The sequence below is a fragment of the Desmodus rotundus genome, chromosome 3 (genome assembly GCF_022682495.2).
Source record: "Desmodus rotundus isolate HL8 chromosome 3, HLdesRot8A.1, whole genome shotgun sequence".
NCBI classification, from domain to species: Eukaryota; Metazoa; Chordata; class Mammalia; order Chiroptera; family Phyllostomidae; genus Desmodus; species Desmodus rotundus.
In genome coordinates, this window is record NC_071389.1 from 154,893,050 (window position 1) to 154,917,163 (window position 24,114).

The window sequence follows — 24,114 nt, forward strand, 5'->3', positions numbered from 1 at the left end:
CCACTTTAACCTATTTAACAGCGAATGAAGTGTTCAGTGGATTAAGAATGGTCATCTACTTTGCTACACAGCACAAAGAATTTGCTAACATCTTGACCTTTTAATAATACCTTGTCCCTCCCAACTTAGAATGAAGTGGTTCTAAATAGCAATGTTTTGTTTGTTTTAGGGTTCACAAGAGGATCTTTTTTTAAAACTAAGACCTTCAGAAGAGCCTCTAACAAAATCTTCGTTGCATCCTTATCTCATTCTTGATGGCTCTTTACATTGCTCCCCATAGTAGTTTTAATATTCCTTTTTGATATTACCATATTGGATTGCAGATTCTGATTCCAAGATTTTCTGCAATGTGACTACCTCTGGCTAGTTTTGGGGTGTCCAACCTTTTGGCATCTCTTGGCCACAATGGAAGAAAAGTTGTCTTGGGCCACACATTAAATACACAAACATGAAAACTGATGAGCAAAAAAAAAAAAAAAGGTTTTAAGTAATTTTACGATTTTCTGTTGGCCTGCATTCATAGCCATCCAGGGCCACATGCAGCCTGTGGGTGGGACACCCCTGTCAGGGTATTTATAACAAGTATCTTTGTACCCCTCTGAGGATTGAGTGTTTGCTTATGTATATAAATCATAGTTGCTATTATGTTTGTACTGTGTCCACAACTCCAAACTGCTGTTAGAATGTTTACTCCAAAAAAGCAGGGTTATCTTTCTTGCTCTTTCTGTATCTCTAGTGTCTGGCACTTACGTGCTCAGTAAATAATTTGTTAAATGAGTAAATTTCAGGAAAAGGCCTCCTAAGGCCACTCTAATCTTTGGAAACAGCACTTCACCTGTCCCCACCACTTGCCTACTGTTATAATCATTTCCTGTGGCTAAACTTACTGTGGCTCTTGAGTGTTGTGAATTCTTTATGCTCACCTCATCGATAGTGGAGAAGTCTCTTACTTAAATGAAACCACAGATAAGGGTGCTTGAGAAGATCGCAGTGCAAAAAAAGTCAAAAAGGTTTTGGGGAAAAAGTGTTCATTTCTACGAGAGATGAAAAAGAGATTCTTTTAACAACCAAGAAACCTCTCAAAGGATGATAAAACTGGGATCGTGCTTGCTATTTCTATATATTTACATTATTTAGCATGGAACTGTAGAGAATTTTAGAGAATCAGGGCCTAAACCACAACTCGTATTCCATTATTGTCAGTGCAGTGCTCTTTAAAAGAATGAGGGCTGGGTTCAAATTTGCCTCTTTCCCCCATTTACTACATGTCAGCCCATTCTTTTTCTCAGTTACCTGTAAAATGGAGATTAATATCCTTTACCTCTTAAAATTGTTTGGCAAATTAAATGTTTACGTATGTAATTTCCACACTCAGTTAAAAGAAAATGTTTCAGTAAATGAACTGCTCACAAAAGAAAACTAAGGCCTTTTCCTGTATAAACAGTGTCAAATGTCTGATTTTTTTTTTAACCTGTGGTGTAGGTGTGCTGCAAAAGCTGCGGGCGAAGGTCGCAGAACGCCCAACAGCAGTCTGCAAACCAGCCACGCTCTGCAGAGGAAATACAGTCAAACCCCGCACCCTGCCCTCGGGGCCCCTCCCTCTGCCCGGGGCGGAGTCGCCGGCAGACGGATAGGTCATTTGACCTACCCCAGTCGCAAATTTTCTCAGAGCCCCGCCCCCAGGCATGATAGGTAGATGACCTCAGCCAATGATGGCGCACCGCCGTAGGCTCTGTAGCCAATCGGCCGTTGGGAGCCCGGAAAGGAGCGTGGCCAAGTTAGAAGCGGCTGACGGCGCCAGAAAGGGTGAACGGCGTGGCGTGGCGAGGCAGCACGGGTAAGAACGCAGCTGTGCTTGGTTTTTGTCTCTGCCGTGAGGCTGCTGTTTTACCCCTTTTGCCCCTTCTGGGCTGCTACTCTGCCTTGGTCAGCATCGGGGTCTTTCTCCTCCTATAGGCTCCTAGGATCCAGATACTCTGGTGCCCAGAGCCTAAGTACAAAATGGCGCTTGCACGGGCAGCTGAGGAACGGCTGGGCTCAGCAGTGAGCTCTGAGGCGGGCCGGGACAAAGGCGGCGTGCAGGGAGGCGGAGGCGAGTCGCGGCTCCGCTGCGTTGCTGACTCTTCCTGCTCGTGCTGCTTTATTGCGAGTCCTTGCGATAGTATTTTCAGCATAGTGGTGTTCGGGGTGGGGGGATGGCCTGGAGGGAGAAGTGGAAGTGAGGCAAAATCACTAATGCCTGGGGAGACCCGGGCCAAGGGGGATACGGAGGGTGACTTCTCTCTGTCCTTTAGAAACTACCCGCAGTCTGCCTGGGTATTGTGGAGGAAACATTTTTGGTACGGGTGAGGACTTTTTGACCTTTTGTGTTATCCTGCAGGTTTTGATATGAACAGGATTCGGATCCACGTCTTGCCGACCAATAGGGGGAGGATCACCCCAGTACCCAGGTCTCAGGAGCCCCTCTCTTGTTCATTCACTCATCGTCCATGCTCACTACCCCGTCTGGAGGGGCAGGAGTTTTGCATTAAGCATATCCTTGAAGACAAGAATGCACCCTTCAAGCAATGTAGTTATATTTCCACGAAGAACGGGAAGAGATGCCCTTGTGCTGCCCCAAAGCCTGAGAAGAAAGATGGGTATATATGTGTAGATATTTTTGTCGTTTGTATTTGTAATTTTAAAGTGAGAGTGGAATGGGTTATGGTGTGCGCTTGGGTGTAGCTACCGAGTTTTTACCTCACCTGCATGTAAGGTTGGGATTATGAGTATATCCTTGGAAAATAAAAGAAATTAAAACGGTGAAAATCGGAAGGACATGACTTCCAGTTGGGTCACTCATATCATCTCTTTGGATCGTTTCCTTATCTTTAAAATAAAGGGATATTCTAGATTTTTCTTAACCCTGGCATTTCTTGCTCTTTTGGCCATCTCTGAACCTTGTTAAATAATCCGCAAAATGTTTATTTTTCTGGGAAAGGCTTCATGGCTTTCATTATGTACAAAGACATCCGTGCAGAAACATAACTTGGCTAGATAATTCTGTGTTATATACCCTTTTGATTTTAAAGTTGTGTGCGACATTTATTACCTGCTGTGTATTGATATTGAAGTAAAATGTAGAGTTTCCTTCCAGAATCAGTTTTGAAAAATGAAGTGGATCTCTTTGATTTGTTGTCCATCATTTTTATAGTTGGAATTTTTGTTTGATAGGTAGAGCATTAGATTATGCTACAGCATTTCCCTTTAGTAAAACCAAATAGTTGAGCTGACCTTGGGCCAGTAAATTACTCTGCCCCCCTGGACTTTTAAGTATTTATAAATGAAGATAATGGTTATTTTAATTTCCTAAAAATGATCTAAAGATAACTGAGTGCAAAAATCATTAAACTTTCTCAAGAAAGAATCTCAGTATAAAATGTAAATATTTTGTCTCCATAGGGTGTCCTTCTGTGCTGAACATGCCCGTAGAAATGCCCTGGCACTTCATGCTCAAATGAAGAAGAACAATCCAGGGCCTATGGGTGAAACTCTCTTGTGCCAGCTGAGCTCATATGCTAAGACGGAGCTGGGGTCTCAGACTCCAGAAAGTAGTCGCAGTGAAGCCAGCCGAATTCTGGGTAAGGATCTTCTCCTAGAATGAAAAAGGAAGAAGAAAGGTAACAAAAAACTTATTTTGGTTTAGCACAGTGTCTTGAACATATATGGTACTTAATAACAGGAATTCATTATCAATTTGGTGAAGTTCCAGGATTGCTGTGTTGTTCACCAGTTCTGAAGTAGCATGTGCTTAGGTTTATGTTCCTGAGTTTATGACTATTTTCTTCACTGTTTTTATACTTATCTTTGCTAGGTAAGGTAATTTCAGGAAATAATTTTGAGTTGGACTTCTTGTACTTTTGAGGGCATGGTGAACTCACTTAAATTTAAGATTTGGGTTGATGTATTAAGTAATCTAGTTTTGTGTGGTGGAGTTACAGAGGTGGGAAGTCTTAATGGCTGCTCTCCCTTCCTTGCCTCAGATGAAGACAGCTGGAGTGATGGGGAGCAGGAACCCATTACTGTGGATCAGACATGGAGAGGTGACCCTGACAGTGAAGCTGATAGCATAGACAGTGATCAAGAAGATCCCTTAAAGTAAGTTACAATTCCACATAAGGCTTTTAAATATGTTATATAGTTAGTATGTGGAATGTAGTATTGCATACTACTAAAAGATTAATAACTTAAGGGGTTTGAAGATAGCTTAGCTATTTGTGAGCAGAAACAGCTTCTGTAGATTAAACTGTCACGAATTATCACCATCTTGCTTCAAGGCAGGATTTGATTCTTTTTTAGAAGTCTTGTAATTTGGGAAAATTTTGGATGTCAAATTTTACACCTGAGAAAGTATAGGGGAGAAAATAGGAAATTTCTTGGACGTAGGAGTGGGAGGTGGGTTGAGAAATGCTTACATCAGTTAGATAAGAGGATTTTTTTTTTTTTTTTTTTGAGAGAGAGAAACATCAATCAGTTGCCTCCCCTATGCACCCCCACTGAGACTGAACCCGCAACCTAAGTGTGTGCCCTGAGTAGGAATCGAACCCACATTCTTTTAGTGAATGGGATGACGCTCCAACCAGCTGAGCCACCCAGCCAGGGCGAGAAGAGAAAATAGATGTGAATGTGTTCTTGGCTTAAACCCCAGGTATAATAAAGTGATTTTATTTGAATAACTATATTTTTGCAGAGTTACATTTTGCTTTTTGGGTTTTTTTTTTTTGTTTTGTTTTTTTGTTTTTTGAAGAAAAATAAAAAGATGTGCCAAGAGTTTCCTTTGGTTTCATGCCTAAGACAAACTGATTTAGAAACCAGGAAGTGAGTAATCAGCCTATATAGCTTAATTATTATTATCTTACTAAGGTTCCTCTCTTCACATAACCCATGATCATCTTAGGAGTTGCAGAAACATAAAAACATTGCTACTCCAAAGTCTCATATTTCTCTGTCTCATGGTTTGGGTTTAGTTTAGGGTTTTTTTTTTTTTTTTTTTTTTCTTTCTGACTTCTGTCTCTGAACACTCTTCCCCGACAGTTGAGGTAAAAGTATGTATATAGTGGGAGGGGTAATGAATTTCTAGATTAGATTGTATTGAACTTCAGTTTTTTTAGAGTTTTCTTCATTTCCTTGGATGCTGAGGTTTATAAGAATTCATTTAGGGTTACATTTTCGGAGTAAGTTCATCTCTGTCTTTTGAGTAATCTCTAGTCATCAGATCAGGAAGTACTTTTGTGGACAGTTAGCTAAGTAGTGTGAGAAGGAATGTTTGATTTGTAGCAAGATTCTCTCACAGTAGTAACTTTATACCAAGTGTATTTTAAAAAATTTTTTCATTGTGCTTCTAGAAATGCCAAACTTGCTGCTTTGAAGGGTCACAAAGTGACTGCTGGTGTGGTACACACTCAGCTTTGAAAATCTGGAAACTTAATTTTATCAGTAACCTAGAGATGATTAGTTTTGGGGGGACACATTCACACTAATCTAACTTACAGTAGACTGCTATATAAACCAAATACCAGTTAAGTTATTATGAGATGTATAAATACTAAAATGACTAGGTACTTGATGTCAGTTTTTCCTAAAGGGAACATCCAAAGAGGAAAATAAAACCTTAAATACGTGCAGCTATTAGGCAATGAAATATAAGGCTTTCTGTAAATTCTTAGTAAGATTATTTTAAAAAAAGTTTGCATCTTTAGGAACGTATATAGAGTTAAGTGTCTGCTCGTACTTATATGGTTACATATTACGGCCTTGTTGTATTTAATACAAGTGTTTAATGAAATTCTTTTAACTAAAAATGTTCATCTTTGGTGCCAGTGTTGGTCATAACTGAGGCCACTTTTTGAATCATTAACGACTTAGAGCATATATATTCACTTGCTTGTTTCAGAAAAGGTATTATTTGTATTTGTGATGATGTCATTAGAGATGCATTCTACCTGGAGTTACTGGTGGCACAGCCCCCTCCCCTATCGGTATATATCTTCACGTGATTCCCTTCAGAGTGACCACTTACTGAATTGGTTTGCAAAAAGTGATCTTGAAAAGCTCACTTACAGCAACATCCAATACTGGTGAAGTTTTAGCTTAAGAGTAATTGTTAAATATTTCTTTCACTTTTTTAAAAAAGATTTTATTTATTGTAGAGAGAAGGGAAGGGAGGGAGAAAGAGAGGCCCTGCAACCAGGCAGGTGCCCTGATTGGGAATTGAACTGGTGACTCTTAGGTTCGCAGTCCCGCACTCAGTCCACTGAGCCACACATGCCAGGGCTTCTTTCACTTTTTGAAAAAAATGTCTTACTGTATGACTTATGCAAGCAACCAGAACTTGTTTTGGTAAAGGTCATTTCAGGTTATTGAGTCTTCATTGTTACCAAAATAAAAGAAATTTGAGAGAATGCCTTTCAATAAGAGACACTATTTAATGGAATATAAGAGGATTCCTTTTAAAAAAAAATTTAGTTTTTAATTACAGTTGATGTACAATATTGTATTAGTTTTAGGAGTACAATCCAGTGATTAGACATTTATATATAACTTACAAAGAGATCACCCCGATAAATCTAGTACCCATCTGACACCATACATAGTTATTACAGTATTACTGACTCTATTCCGGATGCTGTACTTTACATCCTGTAACTATTTAATAACTACCAATTTGTACTTCTTAATCCCTTCGCCTTTTTCGCCCATCCCCCTTCCCATCTGACAGTCGTCAGAATGTTCTGTGCATCTGTTTCCGTTCCGCTTGTTTGTTTATTTTGTTTTTTAGATCCTACATATAAGTGAAATCATACAGCATTTTTCTTTCTCTGTATGACTTGACTTTACTCAGCACAATACCCTCTTTAAGTCAATCCATGTTGCAAATGGCAAGTTTTTTTTTTATAGCTGAGTCATTTCGTTGTTATGCACTACTACTTTATCCATTCCGTCTGTTGATGGACACTTTGGTTGCTTCATATCTTGGCTATTGTAAATAATGCTGCAGTGAACATTTGGAGGGGAGTGTGTGTGTGTGTATAAAATCTTATATATATATGATTTAGTGTTTTGGGTTTCTTCAGGTAAATGCCCAGAAGTGGAATTGCTAGGTCCTTTATTTCTTGTTACAGCCTTTCTAAGTCTATTTTGTCTGGTATAAGTATTGCTACCCCAAAAGGTTTGGGGACTTCTCTTCCTGTCTCTGGATCAACTGGAGCAGGGGGACGTGGTGTGTGGCTGGGGCCTTCACTCCTCGGGGGGACCTCTGAAGGCAGCATATCCCTCCTGATTTTTAACTGTTGCATGTGGGTTTGGGACTAGCCCGTTCAGTGTTCTAACCCTTCTACTAGTCTCTGTGTGATGTCTTCTTTAAATTTTTTTTTATTGATTGATTTTTTAAATTTTTTTATTTTTTAAAGGTTTTATTTATTTATTTTTAGAGAGAGGGGAAGGAAGGGAGAAAGAGTGGGAGAGAAACATCAGCGTGTGGTTACCTCTCACGTGGCCCCCTCTGGGGACTTGCCCGCAACCCAGGCATGCGCCCTGAGTGGGAATCTAACTGGCGACCCTTTGGTTCACAGCCCACGCTCAATCCAGTAAGCTACACCAGCCAGGTCTGTTGATTGATTTAAAAAAAAAACAACAAAAAACAATTTATTTATTTTTAGAGAGGGGAAGGGAAGGAGAGAGGGAGAGAAACATCAATCTGTGGTTGCCTATCGTGCACCCCCTACTGGGGACCTGGCCTGCAACCCAGGCATGTGCCCTAGACTTGAACTGGCGACCCTTTGGTTTGCAGGCCAGCACTCAGTCCACTGAGCCATACCAGCCAGGGTTGATTTTTAGAGAGAGAGAAACATCGATTTGTTGTTCCATTTATTTAGGCATTCATTGGTTGATTCCTGTATGTGCCTTGACCCAGGATTGAACCTGCAACCTTGGTTTATTGGGATGATGCTTAACCAACTTGAGCTACCTGGTGAGGGCCTCTGTGTGGCTTCTTTATATCCTTAATTGCAAGACTTCTGTTAATTAGATTTTAGGTGGTTCTGAATGATGGTGGTTCTGTAGTTTAGTTGTAATTTTTGATGTGGTTGTGGGAGGTTCTGAGTACCACATTTACCAACTCCATCTTGCCTGGAAGCTTCTTTCTTGAAGATGAATTCTAACATTAAACTTACATTGACTTACATTGCCCTGGCTGGGTGGCTTCGTTGGAGTGATGTCCCGTACACTAAAATGTTGCGGGTTCGATTGCTGGTTGGGGTGCACACCTAGGTTTGCAGGTTCAGTCCCTTGTCGGGCGGGGCATGTACAGGAGGCAGTCGATTGGTGTTTCTCTCTCACATTGATGTTTCTCTCCCTCTCTCAAATCAATAAACATCCTCAGGTGAGGATTAAAAAAAAAAACACAAAACCTTGACTTATATTTGTGCATGTTAGAGGAAGGGGACTTAGTATTGTTCAGCTAGCTGTGACTGTCTAAAACATCCATATTTAAATATATGACACATTTGTCACATGCACTAGGAATTCATATTAGGGTGCTCACCCCTCATCTCCCTATTTGATTTGTAGTAAATTCTAATTGTAGTGTCTTCCCATTTATAAATTGTAGTTCTCAAACCATGGGCTAAATTCTCTTTGGGTAGGGTATGGTGAAATTGATTTCATTTTAATAAACTTGACACTTAGGCTAAGGCCTCTGTATTTTAGGGTTGCAGACATATTAATGCAGGCATGCCTCATTTTCCTGAAGACCTATCCTAGTCACCTTATTTAGGCATTAGTTTTAAGACCTTTTCATATTTTCTGATAATCTTGGGTTTTGTCACTTCTGTAATTTGCTGGTTTTATTCATGTTTCTGTTCTTAATTTCTGTTTGCTTTTTTTTACTTCAGAGTGCTTTATAGTTATACAATATTTATACACAGGTATTACTGGTTCCTGTTAAGAAAAAACTGTGGCAGAGCTTATGCATTCAGTTTTATAGTTGATAATTCTATTTATCTATGTGTTTCAGTGACTTAACAGCTAATTTTTAAAGAAAGCATAATTTTTAAACTTAGAATTAAGTATGTAATTTGTGTGTATTGTCTTTTAAATAATAAACAACTTTTCTGAGTTAGAATGAGAAAACACCAGGCTAGGGTATATAGCAGGCTTGCTTTCCCTGCTGTATAATGATCACAAAAGACAGATAGAACCACAAATATTTTGAATTTGCAGTTACTATTGGTTTTGAGTTTCTTTATAACCTCATTAGTCAGTGGAATAGCTTTTTAAAAATATATACATTATAATTGGCAGCAAAATTTAATAAAATTGATGTGGATCATCTAAGAGTTTTGATAATTAGGTTTAACCCAGGGTACTGTATTTTGAGAATGTTACCGACAAAATGAGCTGAAGACAGTGATTAGCCAAGCCATTGTGGCCAGTGTTTGAGGGCCCACGTAGGTAAGCTCCAATGTAGGAATGTATTTTTTTTAATAGGGGCATATTTTTAAATTAGATGGAATTTTTTAATCTTTTGTACTTTAATTAAAATACTTTAAGATAACATGCTACAATAAACTGAACACTTTTAGGTTGTCCTGACAGATAAATGACTTTTCCTGTATTAGATGAAATAAGATGTAGATGAATAAAAATTTCGAGTGTACTACATCTTTACTTTTTAAACATAATGCAAATAACTGGGAAAAATAATGAAACATCTTCCCTTCCTCATATTGTGAGATCATAGATTAAGTAATGTTCATTCCTGGAGATTTTTTCTTTTTTCTTTTTGATAACAATTTGGTAAAATGTGTGAAAAGATTGCTTTTAATAAGGTGATTGCCTCAGCACTTGATTGCTTATTAAATAATGTCTAATATTTACCCTTTTCTCTTTTTAAGCTTGGGTTTTATTACTGTGTTTTCTTATGCTTTGCTGAATTTTCTGTTTATTCCAGACATGCTGGTGTCTACACAGCTGAAGAAGTGGCCCTGATCATGCGTGAGAAACTAATTCGCTTACAGTCTTTATACATTGATCAGTTTAAACGACTTCAGCATCTGCTCAAAGAAAAGAAGCGACGTTACTTACATAATCGCAAAGTGGAACACGAAGCTTTAGGTAAGTTTTATTCAAGTTCCAACAGCCTGTTGCAGGTCCAACATGTGTACCTGCGTGTGGGTAGTAGTTAAGAGTTATATCTCTGTGTTGGTATCTGTAGCAGAGGAGAGTTTGCTTTTGATGAAACTGCCTATCTTATGGCCCAAGATTTTTCTGTTTACTATCTTATGGCGCAAGATTTTGGAGATGAGCCCTTAGGTGGTTGCTTGGCAGTTAGCATCTTGACTCTTGCATCTTTTCCAGGTAGTAGTCTCCTGACTGGTCCAGAGGGACTTTTGGCCAAGGAACGAGAGAACTTAAAGCGTCTAAAATGTCTTCGGAGGTATCGTCAGCGCTATGGAGTGGAAGCCTTACTACATAGGCAGCTGAAGGAACGCAGAATGCTGGCCACAGATGGTGCCGCCCAACAGGTAATTTGTGTATATACGTCTACGGTGTATACATTTGTTTTATTTATGAAGTTAAGGTAATCGTCCAAGCACTGTTGGACAGTCTTGGCTCTGACTTACTGGACGGGGGCGGGGTATATTGAAAAGAACATTATCTGGAAGTCCGGAGACATAGGTTCTAGTCTCAGTTCCTTCCTCACCAGTTCTGTGCCTGTACCAGTAATGTCTGTGGGCCTCTGTTCTCATCAGCAAATTGAGGGGCTGCTATAGAGTTCTCAGTTCTTTGGTTCAGAAATTAATTAGTTCAGAAATAGGCACAGAACCTTGTTTTAGAAGGCAGAAAGATAGGTAGAATAATAGGAGCAATGAATGTGGCGAAGTAAGGTTTGATAGGAGGAGGAATTCATGATCACTGTTAAATTTGTTTCTAAGGCCCTTGGTCTCTGATTTAATGAGTCATTTCATTTTTATGTTTTTGAGATTCCACATAAGATTAAAATTTGGAAAGGGTTCTGCTAAAAGAAAATAGTTTAAAACCATTAGTCTATATCACATTTTCATAATAAGGAGAAGTAAAAATCAACTTAGGGTTGATTCATTTGTCAATTCTAAATTTTTGATTAAAAATTTTTTTCCCTTTTACATAGTATTGGTGAATAAATTTAAATGCTGAATTTTCTAGCTTTTAAAAGATGTTCCTTTCTTACATATTGTAACTAAGTATTTTCAGATAATTGGTTGTATGTTCTTACGTGGGTTGCTTGGGGTGGTTTTTTTTGTTTGTTTATTTGTTTGTTTTATTGTTTGCTTGCTTGGTTTTTTGACTTCCCTGTTTTTTTCCATTTTAGGCCCATACCACTCGTTCTAGTCAGAGGTGCTTGGCCTTTGTGGATGATGTTCGTTGTTCTAATCAGTCTCTTCCAATGACCAGACACTGCCTTACCCGTATCTTTTTACTCTGTTCAGTTGGCTAGCTAGACCAGAGGCTAGTGGGAAACTGATAGTTTGTGAAATTTGAGGGCTTTGTTTTCCTTTGGCCCTGAATCAAGGCCAGCAGTTTGCTGAAGCTGCTGGTTTCAAGCAGGAGCCTAAAGCAGTGACTTTCTATGGTCTGTTGGCCATTTCAGGACTTAGGAAATGTAATGGTCAATTCATTAGAAAGAAACATCTGGGTCATTGGTAATAGACGTGGGTTAATATTTATTTGTAGGCAGTTAATACTGGGATTCCAAAATACAGAGATCTCTGATTTAACCTGTTTGTTAGAATTATAATACTGTTAAGTTCAATTATTACAAAAAAATTACTGTGAGTTTTCTACCAATAACAATAGGACAATTCTGAACTGTGAGCTTCGTTTGAGTATTATTACCCTTTTGTGTGGTCAGAGCCCTAACTTGTATTTTTAGACTTCATTTAAATTGAAAACTTTCTATTTACAAAAATAGGATGATTACCTTCTAGTTAATTTGCCTTTGAACCATCATAGCATCTTTTGATTCTGCTGTGGGACTGCACCTATGATTAGGCCACAAAAATTTTTGACTTTATTGTATGGTGAAAGTACATCTTTATTGTGGACATTGTTTGAGGAAGTTACTTTTCACTCTAAAAGCCTTTGTTCAGTATGATATTTATTATATGAAAGGCATAAGTCTTGCTGGGTTTCATTTACCTGGCAAGGGATAAAACATTTAAAAGTAAAAAGTATATTTTTTTCAATAGAAAGAGAACCTTCCCTTGGTCTTTCGAAAGGGAAACTTATTTTTTTCTATTTTTATCAAATATATTACCAGTTTATTTGTTATTGCAACAAATGTCTGCTTAAGGGATTATTGTCCTTATGTAAAATGCTTGTGCAAATTAAAAACACAAATTGAATGCCCAAAACGTAATTGGGCAAAGGCTATCTTTGGACAGATTTAAAAATAGAGATGGCTGATAGTTGAATAGTACTTATCATTGTTTTAAATAAGTGAAATAGGAAATAAAGCAAGTTTTAATCTATCAATTTGATACTTATATATGATATTTAATAAGAGTAAACTTCAGAAATTAGTGACAGTATGGTGAAATGGGCCCTCTAAATGCTGCCAGTAGGAATAGACTTTTTATAAAATAGTTTGATAATATTCATATTCTTTGATATGATAATACCTCAGAATTTATTTGAAGGAGCTAATTAAATGCAGACCATTATTACATACAAGTTCTCTAATTGGAGGCTGTCTTAAAATTTTTAGAGATGGAGAAGAGAAGAAAATTATGATACAGCATAACATGGAACATGTTATTAAACATTTAATAAAATCTATGACATGGAAAACATTTGATGTTAATAAAATAGGATATGGAATTCTGTAGAGTATGTTTTAACTACATGGAACTAAATTAGTGGGAGGGAGTATAATAGAAATGCGACTATTTTTGGAAGCTGGGTTTATGAATGCCCTTTTCCCCTCTGCTTTTCTTCAGTGGGTTTGAATTACTTTATAAGGCAAAAGAAAAAAACCAATTTATAGATAATGAGTATTTTAGACTTCTTATAGTGCTATACTCACAGTCTATTAGAATATTAATATTTTAAAAAGCAAAGTTGAAAATGAGACATTTGGAAAGAGGAGGGAAATATTTTTTTCTTTTATGCTCTTTTCTTTTCCACTCCATAGTTGCTTAAGTCACTTACCCTTCCTTAAGTCCTTATCCCAGAGGAAGATGCAGCTGCCAGTGGTGACCTGTTAACTCTTTACTGTGCTCTAACGGAGACAGCACTGGACTGAAAGTGAAGGACACAGACTCTAGGTGTAGGTCAGCCGTTCCCTTCTCTCCTCTGTCGTCCCCATCTGAAAAGAAACGGGGTGGAGAGGATGAGGGGAAGGTTGTCCAGGATATGTGGTATTAAATAAGAGACTTGTGAAAGTCCTTTAAGTTCCGTGAAAAAAGTTTTGATTAAAACATTTAATTTTAATGACTAACTTTTTTAAATATTAGTAATTTAAGATTGGGCTTTTTAAGCACACAGAAACTGTGTTCCCATTAGATTCATATGTCTGTTCATTCAGTCATTTCCATTCAACAAATATTTCTTTATTTTGTACTGTTCTTCCTTTAGAGTAGATTCTCAGCTGGGGCTCATTTTGTCCCATTTAGCAACGTGGAGACATTTTTGCTTGTTACAACTCGAATAGGGGTGCTACTGACATCTAGTGGGTAGATGCCAGGAATGCTGCTGAATGCCCTATAGTGCCTAGGGCAGCTGGCATCATTAGTGGGGCCAAGGTTGTGAAGCCCTGTCTTAGAATAATGGATTGAAAGAAGTGGCTTTATTCAAGAATTTTTATTTGGTTTAAAAATTAAAATTGTGTTAATTAGATTTTTTTGTTTTTTAAAAATTACCTTAAATTTTTTTTATTTTTTAAAGTGTATTTTATTGATAAGCTATTACAGTTTTCCCATTTTTTTTTCCTTTGTCCCCCCTCCACTCTGCAGACCCCAGCCCTCCAGCATTCCCTTCCCTTAGTTCATGGCCATGGGTTGTACATATAAGTTCTTTGGCTTCTCCATTTCCTGTACCATTCTTAACCTCCCCTGTCTATTTTGTGCTTACCAATTATGCTTCTTATTCTCTGTACCTTCCCCCCATTCTTCCTCTCCCCTTTCCCACCGAAAACCTTCCATGTGATGTCCATTTCTCTGATTCTGTTCCTGTTCCAGTTTGCTTACTTCTTGTTTTCATTGTTTTTCTTTTTTTTTAGGTTCAGTTGTTGATAGTGGTGAGTTTGTTGTCATTTTACCTGTTCATAGTTTTCATCTTCTTTTTCTTACATAAGTCCTTTTAACATTTCATATTAATAATGGCTTGGTGATGATGAACCCCTTTAATTTTATTTTATTTGGGAAGCACTTTGTCTGCCCTTCCATTCTAAATGAGAGCTTTGCTGAATAGAGTAATCTTGGATGTAGGTCCTTGCCTTTCATGACTTCAAATACTTCTTTCCAGCCCCTTCTTTCTTGCCTGTAAGGTTTCTTTTGAGAAATCATCTGATAGCCTATGGCAACTCCTTTGTAGGTAACTCTCTGCTTTCCTCTTGCTGCTTTTAAGATTCTCTCCTTATCTTTAATCTTAGGTAACTTAATGATGATGTGCCTTGGTGTGTTCCTCTTTGGGTCTAGTTTCTTTGGGACTCTGGGCTTCCTGGACTTATTGGAAGTCTATTTCCTTTGCCAGATTGGGAAAGTTCTCCTTCATTATTAGTTCTAATAAGTTTTTAACTTCTTGTTCTTTACCTTCTGGCAGCCCTATGATTTGGATATTGAAATGTTTAAAGTTGTCCCAGAGGTTCCTAAGCCTCTCCTCATTTTTTTTTTTTTTTTTTTGAATTCTTGTTTCTTCATTCTGTTCCAATTGGATGTTTATTTCTCCTTTTGTTCCAAATTGTTGAGTCCCATTTTCCTTCCCCTCACTGTTGGTTCCCTGGGTATTTTGCTTTATTTCACTTTGGGTGCCTTGATTTGTTCCTTCATTTTTTGACCAAGCTCAATCAGAGTTGTGAGCATCTTGATTACCAGTGTTTTGAATTCTGCATCAGGTAGAGTGATGTCTCCTAAGCTATCTCCTCGTAGCTTAGCTCTTTCTCTGGAGTTTTGATCTGTTCTTTCCTTTGGGCCATATTTCTTTGTACTCAGCACAGCTGTTTTGTTGTAAGGGGGCAGGGCCTTAGGTATTCTCCAGGGCAGGCAACCCTCCTTGCTGCCCTGTGGCACTGCCTGTGGGGGAGGGGCCAGAGAGGAAACAATGCTGCTTGCTTGCTCGGCTCTGGCCTCACTTTCCACCAAACTCCCTGTGAGACTGGGAGTTTCTCCCACCATGGCAACCCCCATCGTGGTTTATATTTAGCTTTGAATCTTAGTTTCCCATTCAGTCCGCAGCCTTGCCTTCCTGCAGGACCTCTCGGTCAGCCCTGCCCGCACGGTCTTCTGCCTTTCCAAGGGTCTTCTCTGCCTGCTGGGCTGCCTGTCTTCCTACCTCCTTCCTACTGGTCTGGGTGAATGTTTCTTTAATTCCTTTGTTGTCGGGGTTCCATGCAGTTTGATTTTTTGGCACTTCTGGTTGTTTATTGATTTTAGATCGGTTGTTATCCTCCTTTTGGTTGTGCAAGGAAGCGAAGGGTTTCTACCTACACCTCCATCTTGACCAGATAATTTTAATTTTAAACATTTATTTTTCAATTATGGTGACATTCAATAATCTTGGGTACAGTTTATAGACAGTTGTGCCTTCTTACTTAAAAATAAGCCTAAATTTGAAATAATAAAATAACCGTGCAGTTAGGAGTTTTAGAAATGATAACACTTTAGTAAAATGTGCTTCATAGAGTAACTTGAACTGGAGTTTTGTTATTTTATCTAATCATGATTTCAATTTTGATTCATCCTACAGAGCTTCTTGTCAACTTAGAAATAATAGCCCTTTTCTGCTTCCAGCCTTAGCATTGGCTGTCATGTTAGAGCTGGAGCATTCCTGGAGCACTTTCTTTCCGTGGGCTCTCATAAGGAAAATTATCTTCCCTTTCTCTTTGGGGTAATAACAGGAGACTCCTTGCACTAACACCCCTCTCTCCCCCCAAAAGGGTATAGAAGTGTATTTTTACTTCCTTTCAGAATATGATAGCCAGTCACTATTACTAGAGCTTTTGTTCTCCCCAGTCCTCTGATGCTTTAAGCAAATTTATCATGTAAAATAAACATTTTGGAAACAAGGTTCAAAAAGGTTTTGCAAACTTTTTGCCAGTCTGCTCAATGGAGCGCAGACAGCTTTGTAACTCTTCACTCTTAGAAGGCGTTGGTAGAGGACTCTGTAAGTTGTTTACATTTTCCTTGACATGCTTCTTCTGAATAAGTGCAGGTTCCTGGGATTGTTGCTGTTTGCTTAGCACTGTATTTTCAAATGTTTTGTGTTTGACCTTATAAAGAGAACAAGATTAATGTCTCCAGTTTAAATGACTAGGATTTTGAGATGGAGGTTTGGGGCTAGTTTTAAATTACTGGTAGAACTGGAATTAGAAAAATTGCTAACTACATTTGCTTCTGTATGAAATGTAACCAGTTATCTTGTGTAGTCCAGACCTCGAGTTTTCATGGCAGACACCTCCTCTATTTTATACCTCCCATAGATCCAGTTTATTTCCCTTGACCATTTTTCTGCAGATATTTGTCAGGACATGAATCAGGTTCTCTTCAAATGCTGCCAGGGGTCTGAAGAGGTACCCTGCAACAAACCAGTTCCTGTAAGCCTCTCTGAGGATCCCTGCTGCCCACTGCATTTCCAGTTGCCTCCTCAGATGTATAAGCCCGAGCAGGTACTGTCTGTGCCAGACGATCTGGAAGCCGGCCCCATGGATCTGTACTTGAGTGCTGCTGAGCTTCAGCCCACTGAGAGTTTACCTCTGGAGTTCAGTGATGTAAGTTAGAGAAGCTCTGCTCTGCTTGGCCCTTGAGGCAAGGCCTTATTTATTAATGGTAAGAATAGGTTAGTTTTTTGTGGTCAGGAGAGTTTGATAAAGTTTTTGAAATGATATCTACATGTTTGTATGTGTATGTTAGCATATTCACTTAGAGACAGTTTAAATTGGCAGTAGTTTTTCTGAGAAAATGGTAAGAGAGACTGTAAACTAAGGGAAGTTGGAAAGGCAAGATTATGGCTGGATTTGGTGTAGCCAGGAAATTTGGTACCCATCCACAAGGTGAGTGATTCACTAGAATCTTACTAATAATGAACAAGTTCTGATATCTCTACCCTTGACAGTGTAAACTTGTGTCCTGGCTCTATAGTAAGCGGCTTCATTTTCAGATTAATGTGTGTCCCAATAAAGCACTCTAAACTTACCTCTGGTTACTGTTTTTTTTTTTTTTTTAAGATTTTATTTATTTATTTTAGAGGAGAGGAGAGGAGGGAGAGAAACATCAATGTGTAGTTGCCTCTTGCACACCCCCTACTGGGGACCTGGCCCACAACCCAGGCACGTGCCCTGACTGGGAATCGAACCGGCAGCCCTTTGGTTTGCAGGCCCACACTCAATCCACTGAGCTACACCAGCCCTGGTTACTGATTTTCAATTTGGATATGTTATTACATATTCTGTTGTGAATGGACTAGAACAACATTGATCTCCCTCAGTATTTACTTTTACTGCCTTTCTCAGCTTGTTCTTCCATTGGTACCAGCCCATAAACCAGCTCAGATTTTGTTTCCTTAATTGACACTACCCTTGACTAGGGATCAGTTGACATTGCATCTTTGTCTTGGCACTTTGCTTAGTCTCCTGGATAAAGGTCTTCATTATTCTGAAGATAAGTCTTTTGCATTTCATAATAAAGGTACCATATATAACCGTGATATGTTTAAGGGGAAAAATCTAAATGGAAAATTCCATGTAGGCTACAAGATTGTTTGCCAAGGATAGAAGCAAGGTTTGGGTGGCCTCAAGATACACTAAAAAAAGATACACTAGGTCAAGGTAATATCTGAAAAACATGGCATTAAGAATAAACATTGTAATTTTTTTCATGATTTCCCCTCCCTTTTGGGAGTTATATACAGTGTACAAGTATAATAAACTTGTGATTTTTATTCATTCATAATAAAACTTTTGTTATAATCCTGATTATAGTGGTTGTTTAAAAAGTTTCTTTCACACAGATTCATTGAATATGAGAACTAGAAAAAGACCTTAGAGGTTATATTCTCTAGTGTTTCCCAAACTTTTCCACTGAGATTACGTGGAAGAGAGTGAATGAACAGGTCACCCTCTATTGAGAAGGACAGATTTTTGTCCACTTCCTTCATTTTACATGTGACGAAAACCCAGAGGGGTACCTTTATTTTTAAAGCTTAGTAACACAAGAAGCTTTATAGGGTCTAAAAAATAACCACTACATCACCAAATTCTCTTCAAATGTTAATGTTCATATGTAAAAACCAGCATGTTTTATATAGATCTACTAGATTATTGTTTATGTCATCTGATCATTTCCAGAGCCATTTCTGTTTTGACCATTTGCTTTTCCCCTTTGACCTGTTTTCCCCATGTTTTAAATGATGTTTTCTTTCTCAAACCTTTGATAATCTAGAGTTAAGAAAATGTGACTATTCCAGTATGTTTGAAGATTATATTATTTGCTCTTTGGAGAATATTTACACAAAATGTTACGGATTGTAAGTTGTGACTGTAGGCAAAAACTGACATTTTAGGACTCCCAATTTAAAAAAATACTTACAAATATATGTTGTCGAATTTTTTAATCTTTATTTTGGGCATGGATTTCTAAAAGAATATATGAGGAAAAAACCTTACTTTTGAGAATCCAATGGGTTTTTAAGATGAACCTTTGTTAGAGGTAAAAATGATAAACCATGAGCTATTTGGAATTGGAAATCTGTTGCGTTCATGCAATGTACTTTTGATGAACCACCTAGCTTATTAAAAAGTAGTTTTATTCTTAATCTTTGGAGGTAAAAATTCTCCAGAAAATGTTGAGACAAAATTCAGTTTTAGAAAAGGATTTTTGTCTTCCCACAAATTCTTTATGTATTAGTATAAAATTTTGCTGGGAAGAAATGATTTCTTAATTATGAGTTTCACCAAGCAGTTTTGTTATATGTGTTCTTAGATATCATTTCTATAACTTGCAAATAACTTTTCTCATGGGAGGGCCAGTTATGAGCTATTAATATGGGTAAAAATTCAGCCTTTCATTCTGGGTATTACATTTGTCTGTTTTCTGTGCTTTGATTCAAGGATGTTTGGCAAGTAACAACCTACTAACTTAATCCTATTACTTTGAGCTTGCTTTATTTGTGTGTGAGTGAGCTTTTGAGAGCAGAAGAAAAATGGATTCTCTTAAAATGTTTTGATCCTTGTGTCTCTAAACATTCCTGTTATGGTAAGCATTTCTGCTGATTGTTTTTTCCTCTCTTATTTTAGGATCCTTTCCCCAGTTTTAATTCTTGTAACAGACAACACTGAATATGTGAGAAAAGCCTTTTCAGTATCTTTGAAAACATTTCCATGCCATTGCCATCTTGAGATTTCAAAACCTTTTGCCTCACCACTTAAATGGGTTCTTTTAAATTCCAAGTTATTTATATCATAATTGTGCATAGTAAAAGAATTGAAGAAAGTAGTTAACTGTCTTAACCATGTGAGAACACTGGTTTCTGTGGATATTACAGAAGTTTCTGAACAGTACACACCTGAGATGAACGTTAGGTAGTTATGTAGCTGACTGTGTCCCTTTCCCTGTGTTTCTGCTTAAATTGAGCAGCTTTAAGTTTAATATTCTTATATTCTTTTTTTTTAAACCTTAATTATTTTGAAGATGTGATTCCTGTTTCTGGTGATTCACACCAAAGAAAGGGAAAGGATTTCAAACTCTTGAGACTTATATAAAAGCATAAACTAAGTGAGCTAGGGGAGCTTCCTGTGAAATTAGATTACTGGAAACAGAGCCTCTCTAAAGTGGATTGTACATAGGGCAGTTTTCACTCTTAGGCAGGATAGTTTAAGAGAAGCCTCTTAGAAAGTGGTGACATAAAAGTCTCATACACATCATCTGAGCCTTTGCAAATGCTTTAGGCCCTGAATCAAGACCTGTGGTTTATTGTAGCTATTGGTTTCAAACAGGAGCCAAGAGCAATGTCTTCCTGTTGTCTGCTGGCCATTCAGGACCCCAGTGGGAATGACCAATTCAGTTAGAGGAAACAGCCTATAGAATATCATGTCTTTTTTTTTTTTTTTTTTTAAACAACAGTTGGGCTATGTTAAGTTTAAGAATCAGGAACTTGCTCTGTGGGTATAGGGACTTACCCAAAACAGTATTTTGTAGCCATTAAGAGGGACTGATTTTTTTGTCCTTCATTTCTCTTTTCTCTGCCTTTCCCTCTTTTGCTCACTGGCGTGCTTTGTGGCTCTTAAGACATTAATCAAGCAATCTCATATTGTCGAATATTTTAAGGCAATAGTTCACTTTAATTTGGAATTTTGCTGATTGAAAAAAATACGCTTTTTAAAGCTACTATGGTGGTCTGTGCTTTATATGTGGCAGCAAGAAAAAAGTCTTAGTGCTTTTGGATCTTACCCCATTTTCTGGGCATTAAGGGGAAGATTTTTATTCACGGTGGGCCAGGGTAAGGGAAGTACGGGAAAATTGCTTACTGGTTTGCTGAAGTATATGCCAACTTCAGCGAATTGGTGCCTTTGGTATTGCTCATAGGCTTTTCTCTTTCTTTTCCTAGGACTTGGATGTTGTGGGTGACAGTATGCAGTGTCCTCCTTCACCCTTGCTGTTTGATCCTGCACTGACCCTTGAAGATCATTCAGTGAAAGACACTGCTGAAGTTCCAGTGGATATTTTGGCAAGTGAAGAACAACCCCAGCCAGGCTTCCCTCATGTAGTCACGCAGCCAGCAGTGTGTACTCCCAGGGAGTGAGTGGGGTTGTCACGCACAGAGACTGTAAAAGTGCCCCAGATGGCAGGTCACCAGAGAGAACCCCTGCTTCTCATATCTCGGAGAGCAGGACACAAATTTATTTAGTTAACTAGACAAAGAATCTAGGTGTAAATTGTTCCTTTTAAGGGAGAGGTTAGCACTGGGACTATTTTCATCATAGGATAAAGATAGGTAATGGGATTTGGTTTCTTTCTCTGAGCCTTGGGAGGGATTTGAATGGCCCTGACTGAAGACCAGCAGTTACACGATAGCTGTTGGTTTCAAGCAGAGGCCCAAAGGACTGTCTTCCTGTGATCTGTTGGTTGTTCTGGAACCTGAGCACAGAATGGCTGTTTTCATTGGGAAGGAACAACCCGCAGCTCTCCCATTGGGAGAGCCTCAGGAATGCTTCAAGTAATGACTTCTGACTGCAAGAGTCGGGGACAGTTAAGTATGGGGAAGAACAACTGCCCAGAGTTATTTTATTTCTACTGTCTCGTTCCTGTTGCTCTGATATATGGACATTATTAAGATTCATGCTTCAGACCACAACAAATGCATTTGTAACCAAAGTGACTTTCTTTTAACAGGGCCAGATGCAGATGGCTGGAGATGGGTGCAGATCACAGGGATCTCGAAATTCTGAGAAAGCCTCTGCACCACTGCCTCAAACTGGAGTGGCCACTGCAAATGGGAAGCCAGAGCACGCTTCTGTCAGCTGATAGTTGGTTTTGCGAACCATTTGACTTTGGAGGATTTGAATTTCCCATTCTTTAAGTATTTCTGACCATCTCTCTCTCTAAAGGCCAACCCAGACTAGTTTTTTTCTCTTCTGGGTTGTTGAGTACTATAGTCAGACATCCACCACATTTTGGGGGAAGGGACCAACAGTGTCTAAAAGTTGTGGGTGTCTTCCCACTCTGGGCAAGGAAGAAAGACGAGAATCCTGTCAGAGCTGCTGGGATTGAGTGAGTGTTTGGCACTCTGCCGACAGGGAAAGCTCTCCGTGTAAGGGGATTTCCCAAGTCTTGGCATAAATCCAGATAGGTGTTTAGGTGGGAGGTGTGTACTCTTGGGATGTTGATGGACCAATATCTGGTTATTATTCTCTAACAGCCTGTATTTTAGCCTTTTCTCACCTCTCACCTAATTGGGTAATCTGATCCCCCTGCCCCCACAGAAAATGGCCCACAAAGACCGGGCCCTCTGTAACCGTCCATCTTGCTTTTGTCCTATGTAAATTTCTGTAGTGACTATCTTATGTAAAATACCATAAAAAGTTATTGTATATAGTTTCTATTAAATGTTAAAATGTTATGAAAATATAAAACAATCACTTGAATGAATGTTTGGTTTGTAGTTGGGAGGTCCTTAAGGAGCCGTTTCTGATGGGAAAGGGAAAATGGGGCAAGATAGACTTTGATTCCAAGAAGTAAATACATTTTCCGTAACTTACTTGGGGTTTGGTTTGCAGGATAAGATAAAGACCTGTTAGAAGTAAATGGAAAGGGGTGGGACCTCCTTATTAAGGCCTGCCCCTCCTTGGTGCCCCCTACTCCTACTCCCATGTCCATCTTGCAATGTCTGATTATCGTTTAAAAATTCTCCAGGGCTGGGAATGTATATACATGAACATAAAAATAAAACTCCCAGCCCTGGCTGGTGTGGCTCAGTGGATTGAGCGCAGGCCTGTGAACCAAAGGGTTGGCCGCTCGATTCCCAGTCGGGGCACATTCTTGGGTTGCAGGCCAGGTCCCTGGTTGGGGGCACGTGAGAAGCAACCACACATTGGTGTTTTCTCTCCTTCTCTCTCCCTCCCCTTTTGTCTAAAAATAAATAAATAAAATCTTAAAAAAAATAAAACTAGAGAAGTGGGGTCTGATGCTGGATCACAGAGATAGGCGTAAATTGTCAGGATCTTTCTGGGGAATCTAAGGGTGGGGCTAAAACAGAAACTCAGGGTTAAGTTCCCTGTGCTAGAAGTTGTCTATTGTGATGCATTATAATAAGGAGGCCAAAAGATTACCTCCAATAAGAGCCAAACTGAGGAACAGAGAAAAGTTTATATACAGTTAAACCAGCGATTTTCAACCTTTTTCATCTTATGACACATTAGTGACAAATTCTGCAGCAAGGAAATATATTCTTGCTGGTCTGACCAAAACAAAAAAGTGTAATTTTGAGTCACTGATACTGGTTAGTGATTGTGCTTGCTGTTGCCTTTTTTTTTTTTTTTTTTTGGCAACCTAAGAGCAAAGTTCAGTGCCCCTGACTAAATAGGTATTGAATATTTGAAGATTCTTGCAGCATATGGGTTGAAAATGGCTAATTTACACCATCACTTCCGCTTAAGTTTAAATATGTACATTCACGGAAAGGTTGAAAGTAACTTAGAAGGCCCGTGGGGTGAATTCCTGGGATCTTGCATAGGTCTTTGCAATACACTCTCAGTTCGTGGTTTCTACTGCTTTCTTGTCCAGTACTTTATATACAGGAGAAACATGACTTGTGCAGCTGTATGTGATCCACAAACCACTAGCACCGACCCGTTACGATTGTTCTGTAAACAGGCCCATGCACACTTCTGGGATAGGGGAGGGGAAGTGGAGGCCAGGGAATTAGCACCCCAGAAGTTAAGTTTTTAAAAAATCATCTGAGGAAATGTTTATTAATGTTTAGAGGAAGGGAAAAAGAAATGCTCCTGTGAGAGGAACATTAATCTGTTGCCTCCCAAATGTGGCCCAACTGGGGACCAACACTGCAACCTTTTGGTATACAGGGCGATTCTCTAGCCAACTAAGCCACTTGGCCAGGGCAGCAGTCCAGAAATTTGATGGTTACTCTTGTAAACGCAGTAGCAGTGGTGAGTTTTGAGAAGGCCGCGTATAGCTGCCACTCCTCCAAGGTCGTGGCTTCTATTAGGCACAAGGAAAAATGATTTGGTAGAAAGCCTCAGACTGCATCCCATCTGAGAAAGTCTGCTTACTAGAGTTCCTGGAAGTGTCCCTCTTAGAAGAAATGGCCTAGTACTTCTGTTTTCAGTCACCATAGCAACCTGAGGGAAGTGTGGCCTCAGGCTGTTAC

The 24,114-nt window shown here is 38.8% G+C and overlaps 1 protein-coding gene and 3 non-coding genes across 6 annotated transcripts; all 4 read left to right on the forward strand.

The window, feature by feature from the left end:
- The first annotated feature begins 1,757 nt into the window (after positions 1–1,757).
- KANSL2 (KAT8 regulatory NSL complex subunit 2) lies at positions 1,758–22,363 on the forward strand. 3 transcript variants are annotated; one of them, XM_024575607.3, is made up of 10 exons: positions 1,758–1,837; positions 2,381–2,639; positions 3,442–3,620; positions 4,023–4,137; positions 9,989–10,152; positions 10,396–10,562; positions 11,390–11,486; positions 16,749–17,002; positions 20,836–20,955; positions 21,621–22,363. In XM_024575607.3, the coding sequence occupies exons 2-10, from the start codon at positions 2,389–2,391 to the stop codon at positions 21,750–21,752; spliced, it is 1,479 nt and encodes a 492-aa protein (XP_024431375.1). In that variant the 5' UTR covers positions 1,758–1,837; positions 2,381–2,388; the 3' UTR covers positions 21,753–22,363. The 3 variants fall into 3 exon arrangements, with proteins under 3 accessions (XP_024431375.1, XP_045040166.1, XP_045040167.1); XM_045184231.2 differs by lacking the exon at positions 1,758–1,837 and adding an exon at positions 1,962–2,092; XM_045184232.2 differs by lacking the exon at positions 1,758–1,837 and adding an exon at positions 1,962–2,092 and having other exon boundaries at positions 16,749–16,900.
- Positions 11,575–11,711, forward strand: LOC112318726 (small nucleolar RNA SNORA2/SNORA34 family). The gene has a single exon (XR_002976248.2). It is a non-coding gene; the product is annotated as a small nucleolar RNA SNORA2/SNORA34 family (small nucleolar RNA).
- On the forward strand, positions 20,174–20,307 carry LOC112318728 (small nucleolar RNA SNORA2/SNORA34 family). The gene has a single exon (XR_002976250.1). It is a non-coding gene; the product is annotated as a small nucleolar RNA SNORA2/SNORA34 family (small nucleolar RNA).
- On the forward strand, positions 21,268–21,405 carry LOC112318729 (small nucleolar RNA SNORA2/SNORA34 family). The gene has a single exon (XR_002976251.1). It is a non-coding gene; the product is annotated as a small nucleolar RNA SNORA2/SNORA34 family (small nucleolar RNA).
- Positions 22,364–24,114: the final 1,751 nt, after the last annotated feature.

Coding starts and splice junctions, on each gene's coding strand:
- KANSL2 (XM_045184231.2), top strand. CDS start 2,002: ATGGCGCTTGCACGGGCAGCTGAGGAACGGCTGGGCTCAGCAGTGAGC. Junction 4,138..9,988: donor GATCAAGAAGATCCCTTAAA/GTAAGTTACAAT, acceptor TGTTTATTCCAG/ACATGCTGGTGTCTACACAG. Junction 20,956..21,620: donor AAGTTCCAGTGGATATTTTG/GCAAGTGAAGAA, acceptor TTCTTTTAACAG/GGCCAGATGCAGATGGCTGG.